The sequence below is a fragment of the Puma concolor genome, chromosome B4, assembly GCF_028749965.1.
Source record: "Puma concolor isolate L17-30 chromosome B4, mPumCon1.1.hap2, whole genome shotgun sequence".
Classification (NCBI taxonomy): Eukaryota; Metazoa; Chordata; class Mammalia; order Carnivora; family Felidae; genus Puma; species Puma concolor.
In genome coordinates, this window is record NC_141673.1 from 89073763 (window position 1) to 89091800 (window position 18038).

The 18038-nt window shown below is 34.2% G+C and overlaps 2 protein-coding genes across 12 annotated transcripts in view; one reads left to right on the plus strand and one right to left on the minus strand.

Annotated features, from left to right (window-relative positions):
* IAPP (islet amyloid polypeptide) overlaps positions 1 to 2950 on the minus strand; it is a 101689-nt gene extending 98739 nt beyond the window's left edge. Inside the window, exons 1-2 of the mRNA XM_025930710.2 lie at positions 2708 to 2950; positions 406 to 580 (exon numbers count right to left, since the gene is read on the minus strand). The gene's annotated coding sequence lies outside the window, so the exon portion shown is untranslated. The remainder of the gene's footprint in view (positions 1 to 405; positions 581 to 2707) is intronic.
* The window catches only part of SLCO1A2 (solute carrier organic anion transporter family member 1A2), a 131489-nt gene extending 115073 nt beyond the window's left edge, over positions 1 to 16416 (plus strand). For all 11 annotated transcript variants that reach the window (XM_086713932.1, XM_086713930.1, XM_086713936.1 and 8 more), the window contains 3 exons: positions 2138 to 2202; positions 2748 to 2865; positions 15510 to 16416. In XM_086713932.1, coding sequence (XP_086570058.1) covers positions 2138 to 2202; positions 2748 to 2865; positions 15510 to 15729 — 403 coding nt within the window. In that variant the 3' untranslated portion in view covers positions 15730 to 16416. The remainder of the gene's footprint in view (positions 1 to 2137; positions 2203 to 2747; positions 2866 to 15509) is intronic.
* The last annotated feature ends 1622 nt before the right edge of the window (positions 16417 to 18038 follow it).

The window sequence follows — 18038 nt, forward strand, 5'->3', positions numbered from 1 at the left end:
ACTCAGCAACCCAGGTACCCCTCATTTAGATTTCTTGTAATTATTGTGATAAGACTCTTTTTGCTATTTTATTTAATATACTCTATTTATTTGACTTTCTTTTTACTTCTTTTTTTTCTTTTTTCTTTTTTTTTCTTTCCATTGTACAGTGGTACCCCTTTATCTGCAAGGGACATATTTTAAGATCCCTAGCAGATGCCTGAAGCCATGGATAGTAACAAACCCTAAATATTTGATATTTTTTCCTAAAGATACATAACTGTGATAAAGTTTAATTTATAAATTAGGCACAGTAGAGATTAAGAACAATAATTAATAATAAAATAGGACAATTATAACAATATACTATAATGAAAGTTAAGTGCATCTGGTCTCTATCAACATATCACATTGTGCTGTACTCACCCTTTTTCTCCTTGAGATGATGTGAGATGACAAAATGACTACATGATGAGATGAAATGAGGTGAATGATGGAGCTCTTGTGATATACAGACTGTAGCATTCAGCTGCTATTGATCTGATATGTCAAAAGGAGAAATATCTGCTTCCACACCACAGTTCAATGTGGGTAACTGAAACTGTGGAAAGTGAAACCACAGATAAGAGGAAACTATGGTATATATTGGATTTTCTTCTGCTACTTTGATTATTGAAATGGTCAGACTGATTATTGATATTCTTAATTATACTTATGTTTTGCTCATCAATTTTAAAACTTTTCAGTATTAATATCTACCTCCTAATAAAACAAGTACTTAATCATGCTCTCTTCATGTCCCTCCTCTCTTTCCCCACCTCTTTCCAGGGTCATATTGTATAATTGAATACCTGGATTTTTGTTAATATGCTTGTGTTGTCTCTATTTTTGCGGGATCTCCCTGGATTTCCTACCACGATGGCAAAGGGATGCAACATCATTGTTATTCTGCAAATTTAAAGAAAAATTTGAATTTCTCTCAGCATTTTCCCATGATGTGCATGCTAACTTTTCTGATTCCTGGATTCTAGAAATTGTTATTATCAATGCCAATCAATGATAGAGTTTGTAGAATAGTTTAAACTGTTTCAACAGTTTAAATAATAACAGTTTAAATTAGTATTTCACATTTCTGTGAGATCATTAAGTAGTATATTAGATATAGAGAGGAAAGAAAAATTCTTCAGTAAAACTTAAATGCCTTATTTTCTGTATTAAATGGAAACCATGGGACCTAGAGGGTCATGCTGAGTCTCTTGGCTTCTCTTACTTCCTTCCGAGTAAAATCATTGATGTTGTCTAAATAACCTATGTGTCAGGTAGATAATGTCTAGATCAATCTATAAGGTTTCTGAAAATTCAGTAAAACATTTATGTTAAGAAAATGCCAATAAGATGACATTTTTGCTAAAAATGTATGCTTTTGTGAAGAAAGCTACTTTTATTTTCTCAGTTTTGAGTTAGTCAGGGAAGAAAAGGGAATACAGTAGAACTCTCAACGTGAATTCTTTGAGGAGCTAGCCATGGTGATGCTGGAGTGAGTGGGACACATGAAAGTCCACTGCAGAATTATAGTCTCTATTTCTGCATATAGGAATTTCAGGCAACAGTGCAAAAGAGTGGGGATTTTGGAGAGAATGGAGACATCTTTGTGACTCTTGAAATGATACCAAATCACTTAAAATATGTTTGCCTTGGATTTCTTCATCACATTCCTTTGAAAATTTCTATCCTTGTTTTCTTTCTGCCTTTCATTTATTTATATAATTCTTGGCTTTTCTGTATTTTGTTAATACAAATAATTTAAATACAGCTAGGGTTGCATTATTCTTGTTTTAGGCTGAAGGTTTAATCAAGAACTACTGCTTCAATAAATGGATACTGGGGTAGAAACTGATATGAAATATTTTCTTCTTTGATAATTTTCTGATAATAATGAGCAAAAAAATGATAGGTAAAATGCCAAGAATCAAAAGTAGGGCTCGTGTGTAGACGACAAACTGGATAATCAGGCCTTGGATAACCAAGATCTGAGCATGCAAAAAAAATGTTCTAGCGCCCAGTGTGTTACCAGCATTTACAAACAACTTTTTAAAGAAACTACAACAGTGTTTAAATCTCTATTTTCATTTTATTTATGAATTTACTTATTTTTTAGGTGTATCAAGCCTGAAGAGAAGTCTCTTGGTGTGGGGTTACATACATTTTGCACAAGAGTATTTGGTAAAAATTGTTATTTTTTTCCAGCATCATATCAGACCACTATTAACTACCAAGTAAATGAAATCATTCTCTCCAAGTCTAGCAAATATCCCTTCTGTTTGCAGCACTTAGTAATTTGTATGAGAATAAGGTACAAGAAGAAATGGAGAATTTCCCCTTTTTCTTGAAAAAGACCTATCTGAACTTAATTTTGCTTTTCAGCTGTTAGAAGATTTGAAAAGCAAATGAACAAAAAATACTTTGTTAAAGTAAAATGTATACATGATTGGTACAAAAAATTGCACAAAAAATATAGAGTCATTAATTCAATGATTTTCAATATCAGTGATTTTTATGTTGCATTTATCCATCACATTACTTATCCTTTATAACTTAGAAATGTTATAGTAAAAGTAACAACTTCTGATATGTAAAAATAAAATGTAAAGCATTCTATTCATACTTTATTCTACAAATAGAGAAAACGGAAATGTTTACAAACAAAATAATGTACCTTAATTCTTACCTTGTTGATGTTTTTTTTTTTCTCCCCTCTTTAACTGTAGCTGGAATTCCTGCACCTATATATTTTGGAGCTTTAGTGGATTCCACATGTTTACACTGGGGAACTTTGAAATGTGGTGAGTCAGGAGCATGCAGGATATATGATTCAGCCAATTTCAGGTAAATATAATAATCTTTTTTTAAAGAATTGCTTTCTAAGCACAGACTGTACATAAAACGACAACATTCATGTATAACACTTTCTTTTTCAGTTACTAGACTACTTTTGGCTGTGCTTCCAGAACATATGCTAATATTACATCTCTATTCCTTATTTATATACCAGAATTTTATTTCCTCAATATTTTCAAACTACTTGGTAAATATAAGCATGGATAACTCCCTTAACCTAGCCTTTCAAAATAATCTTTGTTAAATTGTTTGCAATCAACGCATTATTGAAGTTAATAGCTATACATAAACTACCTTTAAAAATTATATTACTCTTTAAAGTATCCTCATTGCATCCTACATCATTTCAGCATCTTACTAGCCTGAATCTTTACTTCTTTTTACATCTACCTCTACTTTTTGAAATATTTTTCCTTCTTCGTTAAATTTTGCTGACACAAAATTCTTCATGTCTCATAAAGTCTTATTCTTTTGTTAGTATAAATCTGATTTTAAACAAAACTCAACATAATGTGTTTTTGAACAAAATACTTCCATTTGCTCTATTTCCATATTCTTTTTTATCTGGAGACCTGAATTCTGTTTAGATCTGTATCAATTTCTCTTGATCGTACAAAATTGAAAGTACAAAAATGCTTTCATTTACTAAAAAACAATTTAGCATTGTTTAAAACATTCTAAGGTCTTATTTTGATTAGTAAAAGGATATATGGCAAGTACTGTGAAGAGAGCAGACAACATAAGATTCATGTTTTCATCAGTTCTCTGTTCCCCAAAAGCTCTTCAGAGGTAATGTGAAGGTGGGCCCGCGTACATACCTTCACAGTTGAGAAACACTGAGGATCACTGGTATAGATTGGCCTCATCCTGCTGCCAAGATTCCTGTTGATAGTAGCCTTAATTAAATGTTATTTTAGACAAGATGATTTTATTTGTTAGCATCCTCTATCAGTCAGATTAATTAGAGTGGCTGATAAAGTGTACTCGTGAGAAAATTTACCAGATGGTGTAGAGTAGAAACAGGAGGTGGATATTGTTGGTAAACAGTTCTCCATGGGTCTCTTACATTTATGCATATCTTATTAGCAGAGGATTTTGTTTTGGACTATCTTTTCAAGGATATTTGAATAGTAAATGATCTTGGAGTATGTAGATGATGTTTTCCTATGGAGCAGAGTTTGCTGTCTAGGATGATAAAAGTAATAACTCTCTCTAAGGCTGGCAGATTTTCTTCCAACCCGTTTAAGAGAATGGGATTTCCTAATTTCAGGCTTTCTTAGCTGTGAACAAAACCCATTGTATGCACAAAATTCACATAGGTTTCCCATGGTGTGATTTCTTTGGGACTTGAAGGTTAAGGAAAACCAACCTGAACATGAAGCTTGTGATGATTGTTGTACTGTGAGTAAAAATGTCCTTTGTCTCTGGCCTGGAAGTCCCGTATCTCCAGCCAGCATCCATGCAACTATGTCAGGCTAAACTGTCAGTTTAAAATCCAGGGAAAATCTAGGACTCTTTTACAGTTCGAAGAATAGAAATACTGACTAACTTTAAATTATGCCAAAAATGTAAAGATATAAGGATGGCCACTTACATTTATTCCAAGCTAGTAGAAAGGAATAAAAGGATTAAGGACAATTCAAGGGAAGTAAGAAATAGGAAAATAAAAGCACACAAAATAAGTTGAAAAAATAAGCCTAAATACATCAGGTTTCATAATAAATGTGAACCAACTGAACTTGCTTAAAAGATACTTTCATGTGAGTTTCAGTGTTTTCAAAATTCCAGCTATATGTTGCTTACAAGACATAGCTTAAAATATATATGTGAAGAAAGATTGAAGATAAAGGTCAGGAAAAAAAATACCAGGCAGATATTAAATCAAGCTTTTGTGATTATATTAATGACTGTAAGACAAAATAGAATTTAAGGTGAAAAGGATTAACAGTTAAATAAGGATATTACTTAGTAATAAAAAAACACTTTCTCAATAATATGTAACAGTCATCAACCCATATATATTTATCAACCTAATCTGAAATATATAAAACAAAAAATTTACAAAATTACAAGAAGAAATCTACAGAGTTGAAAATTTCAACACACTTTTCCAAAAGGAAATATAAAATATAGGCAAAAAGTTACTGAGGATACAGAAAAATTTGAATCACCAAATTATACAAGAGTTATCTAATAGCTATACAGCAATTTAAAAAACCATAACCAATAGAATATATATATTTTTTCTCAAGCCTATAAAAAACATTACAACTAAGTCTAATGTCACAAAGTTAAAAAAAAAAAGTTTGATACCTTACAACCATTGTTTTCTGTCCATAATGCAATGCAATTAGAAATCTATGATAAAATGTTCCCAAAACCTCACATTTGAAATTACTTACAGGTCAAAGCATAAATTATAATAAAAATAATGAAATAACTAAAACTCTATATCAGCGAAAGCACTGCAGAGGAAAATTTGTGGGACAAAGCTAAAACAATACTCAAAAGTATATTTAGAACTTTATATGTATATATACATATTTTTTTAAAGACTAAAAATTAATGAACTCATTATTTATAAAAAGGACAACAATGTAATTTCAAATAGGTAGAAAAGCCTGATAAGTAGCTCAATAAGTTATGTATTGATATATTTCTTATTCCAAATAAGAACAATAGATATCATTTTAAATTTGAAAGGGATATATCTGCGTTCAAAGATAATATATGGGGCACCTGGGTGGCTCAGTCGGTTAAGCGCCTGACTTCAGCTCAGGTCGTGATCTCACGGTTTGTGGGTTCGAGCCCCGCGTCAGGCTCTGTGCTGACTGCTCAGAGCCTGCAGCCTGCTTCAGATTCTGTCTCTGGCTCTCTCTGCCCCTCCCCCATTTGTGCTCTCTCTGTCTCTAAAATAAAAATTAAAAAAAAAAGATAATATAAACATCATTCTGGACATCCAGTTTTCCTGAAGTAGAAATTGAACAGAAACATAAAGGAATAAATAAAAGCTGAATACAAAGGCTAATGCAAAGCCTCTAAGCCTAGAAACAGGAAGTGGTTTCTGGGTGATCAGTTTCCAAAGAAAAAATAAAGTACTTCCAAGGAGTCAAGAGATTAGATCCAGATTCAGTGCTTAATCCATGAGGTGGTGTTGAACACCCATGAACTGGGTTGAGTAGTGTCCCTCAAAATTTCATGTCCACTCATAACCTCAGTATATGACTTTATTTGGAAATAATTTGTTTGTAAATAAGTCTTTAAATTAGTGAAATTAAGATGAGGTTCTTCTGGATTAGAGTGGGCCCTAAATCAAATCACCAGTGTCCTTATAAGAAGAGGAAAAGAGGCATAGAGACACATATATACGGGACGAATCCTGTGTGAAGGCAGAGGTAGAGATTGCAGTGTTGCATCTACAAAACAAGGAATGCTATGGATTGCTGCCTGTAGGTAGGAAGAGTCAAGGAAGGATTCTTTCCTGGAGTCTACTGAGGAAGCAAACTTTGGCTTCAGATTTCTAGCCTCCAGAACTGTGAGAGAATAAATTTACTTTGTTTTAAGCCCTCAAGTTTGTGATGCTTTGTTATAGAGGTCCTAGGAAACAAATACAAACCTCTCTGTAAAAGAGGTTTTAAAAGAATCTCTTTAACACATCATTGTTATGTTACTAAGGAGGAACTAAGACATAGATATATCCAAGAACCAGACCAAACAATCTGTTCTCCTTGTGATTAATCCCAGTATCACTATAAAAAAATCACCCTTATAAAAACTCAGTCTGGCCTCAGGAACAAAGGGAAAGCTATTAGATTTAGAAGACTAAATACAGAGAAAGAGCAAACAGAACAAATTTGGAAGAATAAATACACAGGAAGAAAACCAGAACAAACAGTCAACAAAAACAACAACAAAACATTAAAAATTGTTTAGTTTTGCAAGCTAAAACTTAAAAACACATGAATAAGAGGAGCCAAGATGGCAGAAGAGCATGGAAGTTTTTTGAGTGTCTTGCATCCATGAAATACAGTCAGACAAACACTAAACCATCCTGCGCACCTAGAAAACTGATCTGAGGATTAACACACAATCTGCACAACCTGAACCACAGAATTCAGCAGGTATGTGACATGGAGTGGTGAACTTGGGAAGACAGAAGCCACAGAGGGCAGGAAGCTGCTTTTTTGTGTGGAGAGAAGACAGAGACAGGGGGAAAATATGGGAAAAGCACCCCTCCCCAAAAGCAGCTGGAGGAAAAGAGGAAAATTGGAAACAGCCACAGGGACTGAAGTAAAAAGAAACGAGTAAGGAGAGGGTTTAAATTCCATTACGACTGTAAACAGGAGGAGCACAGAGTCTGAACTCTGCAGCTTGATACCTGACGGTGCTCTGGTGGAAAGAGCAAATCCCAAGGAGCAGAGTGGGGTCCAGGAGGTTCTCAGGCCACATGGGGAGAAGCAATTCCACTGCTGGAAGGACATTTGGTAAAGGCTGTGAGGCCACCCGGGCTCAGCAGGCCCCAGAAGGCGGCCACATTCGCTGGTGTTGGAACAAGGTCGTTAAGGGTGAAGCCTGGTGCCAGATGTGTGTTGTGATTTTCCATAATCCCTGAAATGCTGCTGCTACACTATCTTGTGAACTTTTTCTGGGGTGGGCTGGCATCTGGCCACAGTCTCAGGGCACCAGCAGCAGCAGGGTCCAGCAAGCATTCCTGGGTGCAGCCAACATTTGGCCATTGCTCAGTGAGACCCTCCCGCAGAGGGGCTGAATGGGTCAAAGCTGCACAGAAGTAAGGGGCTTGGGAAAACAGTCGCATCGGAGATAAAACTCAGGAGAGAGGTACTGCCTGGAGCTTGGTCACAGACAGTGAAAAAGCAGGAAATGGACAAAAGCTGAAGACAGAGGACGGATGCATGATTGCTAGTTGCAGAAAACAGAGTTCCAACACTAGAGACGGGTAGCTGGGTGACACCATTTTCACCGCTTCCATGTATGTGCATACACACCTGCAAGCACCACAACAATCGACCCCAGTAGGCTAACAGCGCCATCTAGTGGAGAATGGAGCCAGTACACTAAGCCCTGCCCAACTGGGCCAACCTCTGTCTTTAAGAACACAAGCCTCACCACCTACTTAGTTTATGGACTATAAAATGCTTCATAGTTTGACTTCTAGGGGAAAACGAAGTAATTTCAGTCATATTTCAGTCTGTTAGACAGTCAAACTATTCAATTTTCTTTCTTTTTTCTCTTTTTCGTTTCTGTTTTCTTGAATACAGAAAGAGAAAAAAATCATTTTTATTTTCAATTTTTATTAAAAATATTTTTAATTTTTTCTACTATATTTTTTACTCTGTTTATTTTTTTTTTCAAATTCTAATTTACTTTGATCATTTCATTTTAGTCTACTTCAGCGTACTCATTTTTTCAAATCTTCAAATGATTTCTTTTTTTCTCCCCTTTTTTCTCTAATCTATCAAGCTACTTTCAACACCAAGACCAAAACACACTTAGGATCTAGCATCATTTATTCGATTTGTATGTGTGTGTGTGTGTTCTTTGTTTTTAATGTCTTAACTTTAATATTTTTTTAATTTTAATTTTTTCTACCTCATTAATTCCTTTTCTCCCTTCAAAATGACTAAATGAAGGAATTCACCCCAAAAGAAAGAGCAGGAAGAAATGACAGCCAGGGACTTAACCGGCACGGATACAAGCAAGATGTCTGAACCAGAATTTAGAATCACGATAATAAGAAGACTAGCTGGGGTGGAAAATAGATTAGAATCCCTTTCTGCAGAGATAAAAGAAGTAAAAGCTAGTCAGGATGAAATAAAAAATACTATAACTGAGTTGCAATCTCAAATGGATGCTGTGGCGGCAAGGATCTATGAGGGAGAACAGAGAATCAGCGATACAGGACAAACTTATGGAGAATAATGAAGCAGAAAAAAAAAGAGGGAGATTAAGACAAAAGAGCACTATTTAAGAATTAGAGAAATCAGTGACTCATTAAGAAGGAAGAACATCAGAATCATAGTGGTCCCAGAGATGAAGAGAGAGAAAAAGGGGTAGAAAGGTTATATGAGCAAATCATAGTGGAAAACTTTCCTACCCTGGGGAAAGACAGAGACATCAAAATCCAGGAAGCACAGAGGACTCCCGTTAGATTCAACAAAAACTAACCATCAACAAGGCATATCATAGTCAAATTCACAAAATACACAGGCAAGGAGAGAATCATGAAAGCAGCAAGGGAAAAAAAGTCCCTAACATACAAGGGAAGATGGATCAGGTTTGCAGCAGACCTATGCACAGAAACTTGGCAGGCCAGAAAGGAGTGGCAGGATATATTCAATGTGCTGAATCAGAAAAATATGCAGGCACGAATTCTTTATCCAGCTAGGCTGTCATTCAAAATAGAGGCAGAGATAAAAAGTTTCCAAAACAAAACTTAAAGGAGTTTGTGACCACTAAACCAGTCCTGCAAGAAATATTAAGGGGGACTCTCTGAGGGGAGAAAAGATGAAATACATACATACATACATACATACATACATACATACATACATACCAAAAACAACAAATATTAGAAAGGACCAGAGAACACCACCAGAAACTCCAACTCTACAAACAGCATAATGGCAATAAATTCATATCTTTCAGTACTCACTCTAAACGTCAATGGACTAAATGCTCCAATCAAAAGACACAGGGTAACAGAATGGATAAAAAAACAGGATCCATCTATATGCTATTTACAAGAGACCCACTTTAGACCTAAAGATAACTTAAGATTGAAAGGAAGGGGACAGAGAACCATATATCATGCTAATGGTCAACAAAAGAAAGCCAGAGTAGCCATACTGATATCAGACAATCTAGACTTTAAAATAGAGACTGTATCAAGAGATGAGGAAGGGCATTATATCATAATTAAGGGATCTATCAACCAAGAAGACCTAACAACTGTAAACATTTATGTGCCAAATGAAGAAGCACCCAAATATATAAATCAATCACAAACATAAAGAAACTCATTGGTAGTAATACCATAATAGTAGGAGACTTCAACACCTCACTCACAGCAATGGACACATCATCTAATAAAAAAACCAACAAGGAAACAATGCTTTGAATTACACTTGGACCAGATGGACTTAACAGATATATTCAGAACATTTCATCCTAAAGCAGCAGAATGTACATTCTTCTCCAGTGAACATGGAACGTTCCCCAGAATAGACCACATATTGGGATACAAATCAGCCCTCAGCAACTACAAAAAGATCGAGATCATACCGTGCATGTTTTCAGACCACAATACCATGAAACTCAAAATCAACCACAAGAAAAAATTTGGAACGGTAACAAATACTTGGAGACTGAAGAACATCCTACTAAAAATGTATGGGCCAACCAAGAAGTTAAAGAGGAAATTAAAAATTATATGGAAACCAATGAAAATGATAACACCACAACCTCAAAACTCTGGGACACAGCAAAGGCGGTCATAAGAGGAAAGTATATAGCAATCTAGGCCTTCCTAAAAAAGGAAGAAAGGTCTCAGATACACAACCTAACATTACACCTTAAAGAGATGGAGAAAGAACAGAAAATAAAACCTGAAAACAGCAGAAGACAGGAAATAATAAAGATTAGAGCAGAAATTAATGCTATCAAAATAAAAACAAACAAACAAACAAACAAACAAACAGCAGAACAGATCAATGAAACCAGAAGCTGGTTCTTTGAAAGAATTAACAAAATTGATAAAACACTAGTCAGTTTGATCAAAAAGAAAAAGGAAAGGACCCAAATAAATAAAATCAAGAATGAAAAAAGAGATCACAACCAACACAGCTGAAATAGAAACAATAATGAGGATATTATGAGCAATTATATGCCAATAAAAAGGGAAATCTGGAAGAATTGGACAAATTCCTAGAAACATATACACTACCAAAACTGAAACAGGAAGAAATAGAAAACTTGAGCAAACCCATAACCAGTAAAGAAATTGAATTAGTAATCAAAAATCTCCCAAAAAACAAGAGTCCAGGGCCAGATTGTTTTCCAGGGGAAATCAACCAAACATTTAAGAAAGAATTAATGCCTATTCCTTTGAAGCTGTTCCAAAAAATAGAAATGGAAGGAAAACTTCCAAACTCTTTCTATGAAAACAGCATTACCTTTATTACAAAACCAGGCAGAGACCCCACTAAAAAGGAGAACTATAGACCAATTTCCCTGATGAACATGGATGCAAAAATCCTTAACAAAATATTAGCCAACTGGATCCAACAATACTTTAAAAAAAATTATTCACCATGACCAAGTGGGATTTATACCTGGGATAGAGGGCTTCTTCAATATCCACAAAACAATTAACGTGATTCATCACATCAACAAAAGAAAGGACAAGAACCATAAGATCCTCTCAATAGATGCAGAGAAAGCATTTGACAAAAACAGCATCCTTTTTTGATAAAAACCCTCAAGAAAGTAGGGATAGAAGGATCATACCTCGAGATCATAAATGCCATATATGAACGACCCAATGCTATTATCATCCTCAATGGGGAAAACCTGAGCGCTTTCCATAATGAGACAGGGATGTCCACTCTCACCACTGTTATTCAACATAGTATTGGAAGTCTTAACCTCTGCAATCAGACAATACAAAGAAATAAAAGGCATCCAAATTGTCCAGGAGAAGGTCAAACTTTTACTCTTCACAGATGACATGACAATCTATATGGAAAACCCAAAAGATTCCACCAAAAAACTGCTACAACTGTTTCATGAATTCAGCAGTTGTAGGATATAAAATCAATGCACAGAAATTGGTTGCATTCCTATTCACCAACAATGAAGCAACAGAAAGAGAAATCAAGGAATCAATCCCATTTACATTTGCACCAGAACCCATAAAATACCTAGCAATAAATTTAACCGAAGAGGTGAAAAATCTATACACTGAAAGCTATAGAAAGCTTAGGAAATAAATTGAAGAAGATAAAAAAAAATTGAAAAAATTCCATGCTCCTGGATAGGAAGAACAAATATTGTTAAAATGTTGATACTACCCAAAGCAATCTACATATTCAATGCAATCCCTACCAAAGTAACACCAGCATTCTTCACAGAGCTAGAAGAAATAATCCTAAAATTTTATGGAACCAGAAGAGACCCCGAATAGCCAAAGCAATCTTTAAAAATAAAACCAAAGCAGGAGGCATCACAATCTCAGACTTTAAGCTATACTACAAAGCTGTAATCATCAAAACAGTATCGTACTGGCATAAGAGCAGACACTCAGGTCAATAGAATGGAATAGAGAACCCAGAAATGGACCCACAAATGTATGGCCAACTGATCTTTGACAGGGCAGGAAAGAATATCCAATGGAATAAAGACAGTCTCTTCAGCAAGTGGTACTAGGAAAACTGAACAGCTACATGCAGAAGAATGAACCCAGACCACTTTCTTACACCATACACAAAAATAAACTCAAAATGGATGAAAGACTTCAACATAAGACAGGAAGCCTCAATCCTTGAGGAGAGAGCAGGCAAAAACCTCTTTGATCTTGGCCGCAGCAACTTCTCTCAATACGTCTCTGGAGGCAAGGGAAACAAAAGCAAAAATGAACTACTGGGACCTCATCAAAATAAAAATCTTCTGCACAGTGAAGGAAACAATCAGCAAAACTAAAAGGCAACCAACAGAATGGGAGAAGATATTTGCAAATGACATATCAGATAAAGGGTTAGTATCCAAAATCTATAAAGAACTTATCAAACTCAACACCCACAAAACAAATAATCCAGTAAAGAAATGGACAAAAGACATGAATAGACAATTCTCCAAAGAAGACATCCAGTTGGCCAACAAACATATGAAAAAATGCTCAACATCATTCATCATCAGGTAAATACAAATCAAAACCACAATGAGATACCACCTGACACCTGTCAGAATGGCTAACATGAACGACTCAGGCAACAATAGATGCTGTCAAGGATGCGGAAAAGAGGATCTCTTTTGCATTGTTGGTGGGAATGCAAGCTGGGGCAGCCACCCTGGAAAACAGCATGGAGGTTCCTCAAAAAATTAAATCGTAGGATTACCCTACGACCCAGCAATTGCACTACTAGGTATTTATCCAAAGGATACAGGTGTGCTGTTTCAAAGGGACATATGCACCCCAATATTTATAGCAGCACTACCAACAATAGCCAAAGTATGGAAAGAGCCCAAATGCCCATCAATGGATGAATGGATAAAGAAGTGGTGGTAGATATATACAATGGAGTATTACTAGGCAATCAAAAAGAATGAAATCTTACCATTTGCAACTACTGTTGCCATTTGCAACACTTATGCAAAGTGAAATTGATCAGTCAGAGAAAGACAAATATCATATGACTTCACTCATATGAAGACTTTAAGAGACAAAACAGATTAACATAAGGGAAGGGAAACATATAATATAAAAACAGGGAGGGGGACAAAACAGAAGGGACTTTTAAATATGGAGAACAAACAGAGGGTTACTGGAGGGGTTGTGAGAGGGGGGATGGGATAAATGGGTAAGGGGCATTAAGGAATCTACTCCTGAAATCATTGTTGCACTATATGGTAACTAACTTGGATGTAAATTAAAAAAAAAATTAAAAATTCTGAAAAAAAAACATGAACAAATCTAATGCTAAAAAAGATAAGCAAATTCCCAATGAAACATGACTTCATTCCTGATTAAATTTCATATAATGTAGGAGTTTGACAAAGACTTTAAAATGAGTATGCTTAACCAGCTCAATAGGATTAAAATTAATAAATGGCATAATATCCATTAAAAGTTAACAAGAAATGATAGGAAAATCAAGCAGAAATAAGAATATTAAGAAGAACTCAGGAACATTATAGATTAAATGCATGTTATTGAGATAATAAAAGGAATCCTAAGTATATAATAAATTTGAAGGCAATACAGTTGAGAATTGGTGAACTGGAAGAGAGTACAGAAGAATTTATCTAGAATGTAGATCAACAATGTGAACTGATTCAACAAATTAAACACCTATGTAATATTAAAGACCAATTAACAATTAAAACATACACCTCAAAAAAAAATTTCTAGAAAAAGAATAGAGGAAATGGCAGATATAAATTTAAAAAAATTAATGGCTTAGAATTTTCTACAATTTGAGGCATGAATTTTCACTTCAAAATACATTTTAAAGGCATAGTCAAAAAATATATAAATGAGCATATCAGAGTAAAATTATAAACATTCAAGATAAAGAAAAATGAATATAAAAATTACCAGAGAAATAAATAGGTGACTTACAAAGAAATAACAATTAAACCAATAGTAGATTGGTTGTTTACAGCAACAACACAGCCACATATCTCTGATCCTTATTGCTTTGGGTTTGAGTTGAAAAAAAAAACACACACACACACACACACAAACCAAAGAGCAAGAAAGGAGCCAATATCACTAAATGTAAATCTAAAAATTTTCTTTATGACAGAAGACACTATAGACTATAAAGAATGTTGGTAGTAAATAAAAACTATTGAAGAAAACGTCTGGACAATTGCTAAGTTGGGTACTCTAAGACCCTGAGACATTTTAGAGAAAATCTTGCTAACATACACAGGGAGACATGTAAAAGGAGGTTTACTGCAGTATTGTTGATAACAGAAAAAAAGTCAAACAATACAAGTGTCCAGTCTTGATATTCAGATTGGACAAGTTCAGCATAAGGAAAAAATATAGGCTGACTTAACTTATAAATACACATGCAAAAATTCTAAAAATAAATCAAATGTAATAATGTATAAAACCTCACTAATAGAGTTTAGTCATGCAAGGATGGTTCAACATCAGAAAAATCTATTAACCTAATATACTCTATTATCACAATTAAGGGGGCAAAATCCTTGATGTTCTGCTAACTATAGGAACAAAAATAATCTGGTGATACTTGATGCATTCATAATTGAAACTCTGAGCAAATTCAGAATAGAAGAGGAACTTTCTTAATCTGAGTAAAATCATCCAGGGGCGCCTGGGTGCCTCAGCTGATTAAGTGTTAAACTCTTGATTTTGGCTCGGGTCATGATTTCATAGTTGTGAGATTGAACACCGTGTCAGGCTTCATACTGAGCATGGAGCCTGCTTGCGATTCTCTCTCTATCTCTCTCCCTCTCTTAAAATAAATAAACCTTTTTTAAAAAGCCATGAAAAAGACCCCCACAGAATATATAATATAATACAATTGGTGGTTATTCTTTGGAAGCATTTTATTAAATACTAGAATACAACTGCTGCCATTATCAGTATTGCATTCAAACCAGAGGTTCAATTTGTTGTAAAAAGATTTAAAAAACCCAAAGATAAGAAAAGAAAATAAGTGTGAATTTTCTAGATGAAAATTTGCAAAAAAAAATTTAACAAACAATAAGTGAGTTCAGCAAAGTTGCTTATATAAGATTGACATGCAAAACAGGTGCTATTGTCCTCATGGGAATGAAATATTAATAATTAAAGATATTCAAAACTAGCTTGTACTCACCACACTATGTAAGCTTAATATTTAAAAACATTTTTTTTATAGATACATCTACCTTGGTTTGCCAGCAGCTCTAAGAGGATTAAGCTATATCCCAGCCTTTTTAATCCTAAATATTTTGAAGAATCGTCATCTACCTGGTGAAAATGCCTCTTCAGGAACTATGCTTACAGAGGCAAAAACTACAAAGAAGGAAAATGAGTGTAAAGATATGGACCAAAATTCCAAAGTTTTGAATGATAATGAGTTGAAAACTAAATTGTAATGCCCTATTATATCATGCTTCCCAGAGTTGTGGAATACACATAACCGAACTGCTTTTAAAATCAATAGGGGTAAGTGCGTAATTTTTTCTTATCTTTATGAACCTCAATTTTTTTTTACCCAAGATAAAAAAATGTTCACTGATGATATTTCTGAGGCATCTACGGCACTTGAAATTTTCCTCAGAGGACATTTATAACAACCTTCAAAACAGGATATTAGACCCAGTTTTATTTTTTATGTTAAAATAGCAATTTCTCTTTTAACTCATGTGAAATAAGGGTATATATCCCACATCTCCTTTTCCAATTGATCTTAAAAATTTCCTATTAGGAAAATCTGTTTAATTTCATTGAATTTCTGCTTTGTTATTGGGGTTAGAGACTGAAATTCTTATCCTGCTTACATGACTATTTAAATACTTTATTCAAGTTCATCATTTTTATGTAAAGAAGCTGATGTCTTCTAATTATTTAACTTTTCCTTAAAGAATTTTTCTTTTCTTTAACTGTTCTTTAACTTTTCCTATTCATTCCAGACATGATTGTTTTAAAAATAGATTACTCATTACTATGCCATCACCTACTATCAATTTGTTTTCTGCTTTATTACTCAAGTAATATATTTGCTCATTTTGTTCAGAATACTGAAAAACTGAGTCAGTTTATTAAAAATCATGTAACAAAGATTGTTGGAATTTTTTTTTAGCAGTTCAAACCTGGTGACTAAATTCTCTCTGAAAAACAAGTATCTGTGTCAAAGGATGAAAGTATAATATTAGAAAAAAATAATCCTTAAAAGTTATAGTGTCAGATATTGTCAGAGGAACATTTTCTCAGAAGACAGAGGGATTTATCACAAATAAAAAAAACAAGCTAAGGCCACAGCCAGAGAGCTAAGCAAAACAAATATAAATAACCTTCCTAATGGAGAACTTAAAGCAATGATCATAAGGATAGCCACTGGGCTTGAGAAAAGAAGACATCAGTGAGACCCTTACAAAAGAGATGAAAGAGTTAAAAAAAAAGTATCAATCAGAGATGAAGAATCAATAAATGATATTGAAAGCAGGCTTGATGTAATGAACAGCAGGCTGGAAGAAGCAGAGGGATGAATTAGTGACCTAGAAGACAAAATAATGGAAAATAATGAAAGTGAACAAAAGAAAGAATTATACAACCCAAGAATAGACTTAAAGAACTCAGTGGCTCCATCAAATTTATTACCATTCATATTATAGAAGTTTCAGAAGAAGAGGAAAGAGTAAAGGGGGGCAGAAATTTTATTTGAAGAAGTAATAGCTTAAAACTTTCCTAATCTTGGGAAGAAAACAGATATCCAGATCCAGGAGGCACAGAGAAGTCCCACAAAAATCAACAAAAGCAGGCCAACAATAAGACATATTATAATTAAATTTTCAAAATATAGTGATAAAGAAACACTCTTAAAAGAAGCAAGAAAAAAAAAGTATTTAACTTACAAGGGAAGACTCATAGGATAGCTGGATATTTCTCAACAGAAACTTGGTAAGCCAGAAGGGAATGGCATGGTATATTCAATATGCTGAATGAGAAAAATCTGCAGCTATGTATATTCTATCCAATTATCTATGCAACTATAGAAGGGAATTTTATAACATTCCACTGACATCAATGGATAGAACATCTAAACAGAAAATCAACAAGGAAACAATGGCTTTGAATGACATACTAGAGCAGATTGACCTAAAAGGTATATTCAGAACATTTCCTCCTAAAAGAGCAGAATTCACATTGTTTTCAAGTGCACATGGAACATTCTGAGAATAGAACTTATATTAGGCCACAAATCAGGCTTTAAAATTTTTTGTGAAGAATTGAAATCAAACTATGCACATTTTCTGACCGCAAGCTATGAAACTAGAAGTCAACCACAAAAAAAAAAAAAAAAAAAAAAAAAAAAAAAAAACAAAAAAAAAACTTGGAAAGACCACAAGTACATTGAGGCTAAACAACAAGCTACTAAACAAGTGGGTCAACCAGGAAATCAAAGAATAAAGGTAAAAAATACATGGAAACAAATGAAAATGAAAAGATAACACTCCAAAACCTTTGGGATGAGGCAAAAGCACTCTAAAAAGAGAAGTAAAGAGCAGTATAGGCCTATCTTAAGAAGCAAGAAAAATCTCAAATAAACAACCTAGCCTTATATCTAAAGGAGCTAGAAAAAGAACAACAAATGAATCCTAAAGCCAGCAGAAGAAAGGAAATAATAAAGATTAGAGCAGAAATTAATGATGTAGAAACCAAAACAAACAATATAAAAAACAAA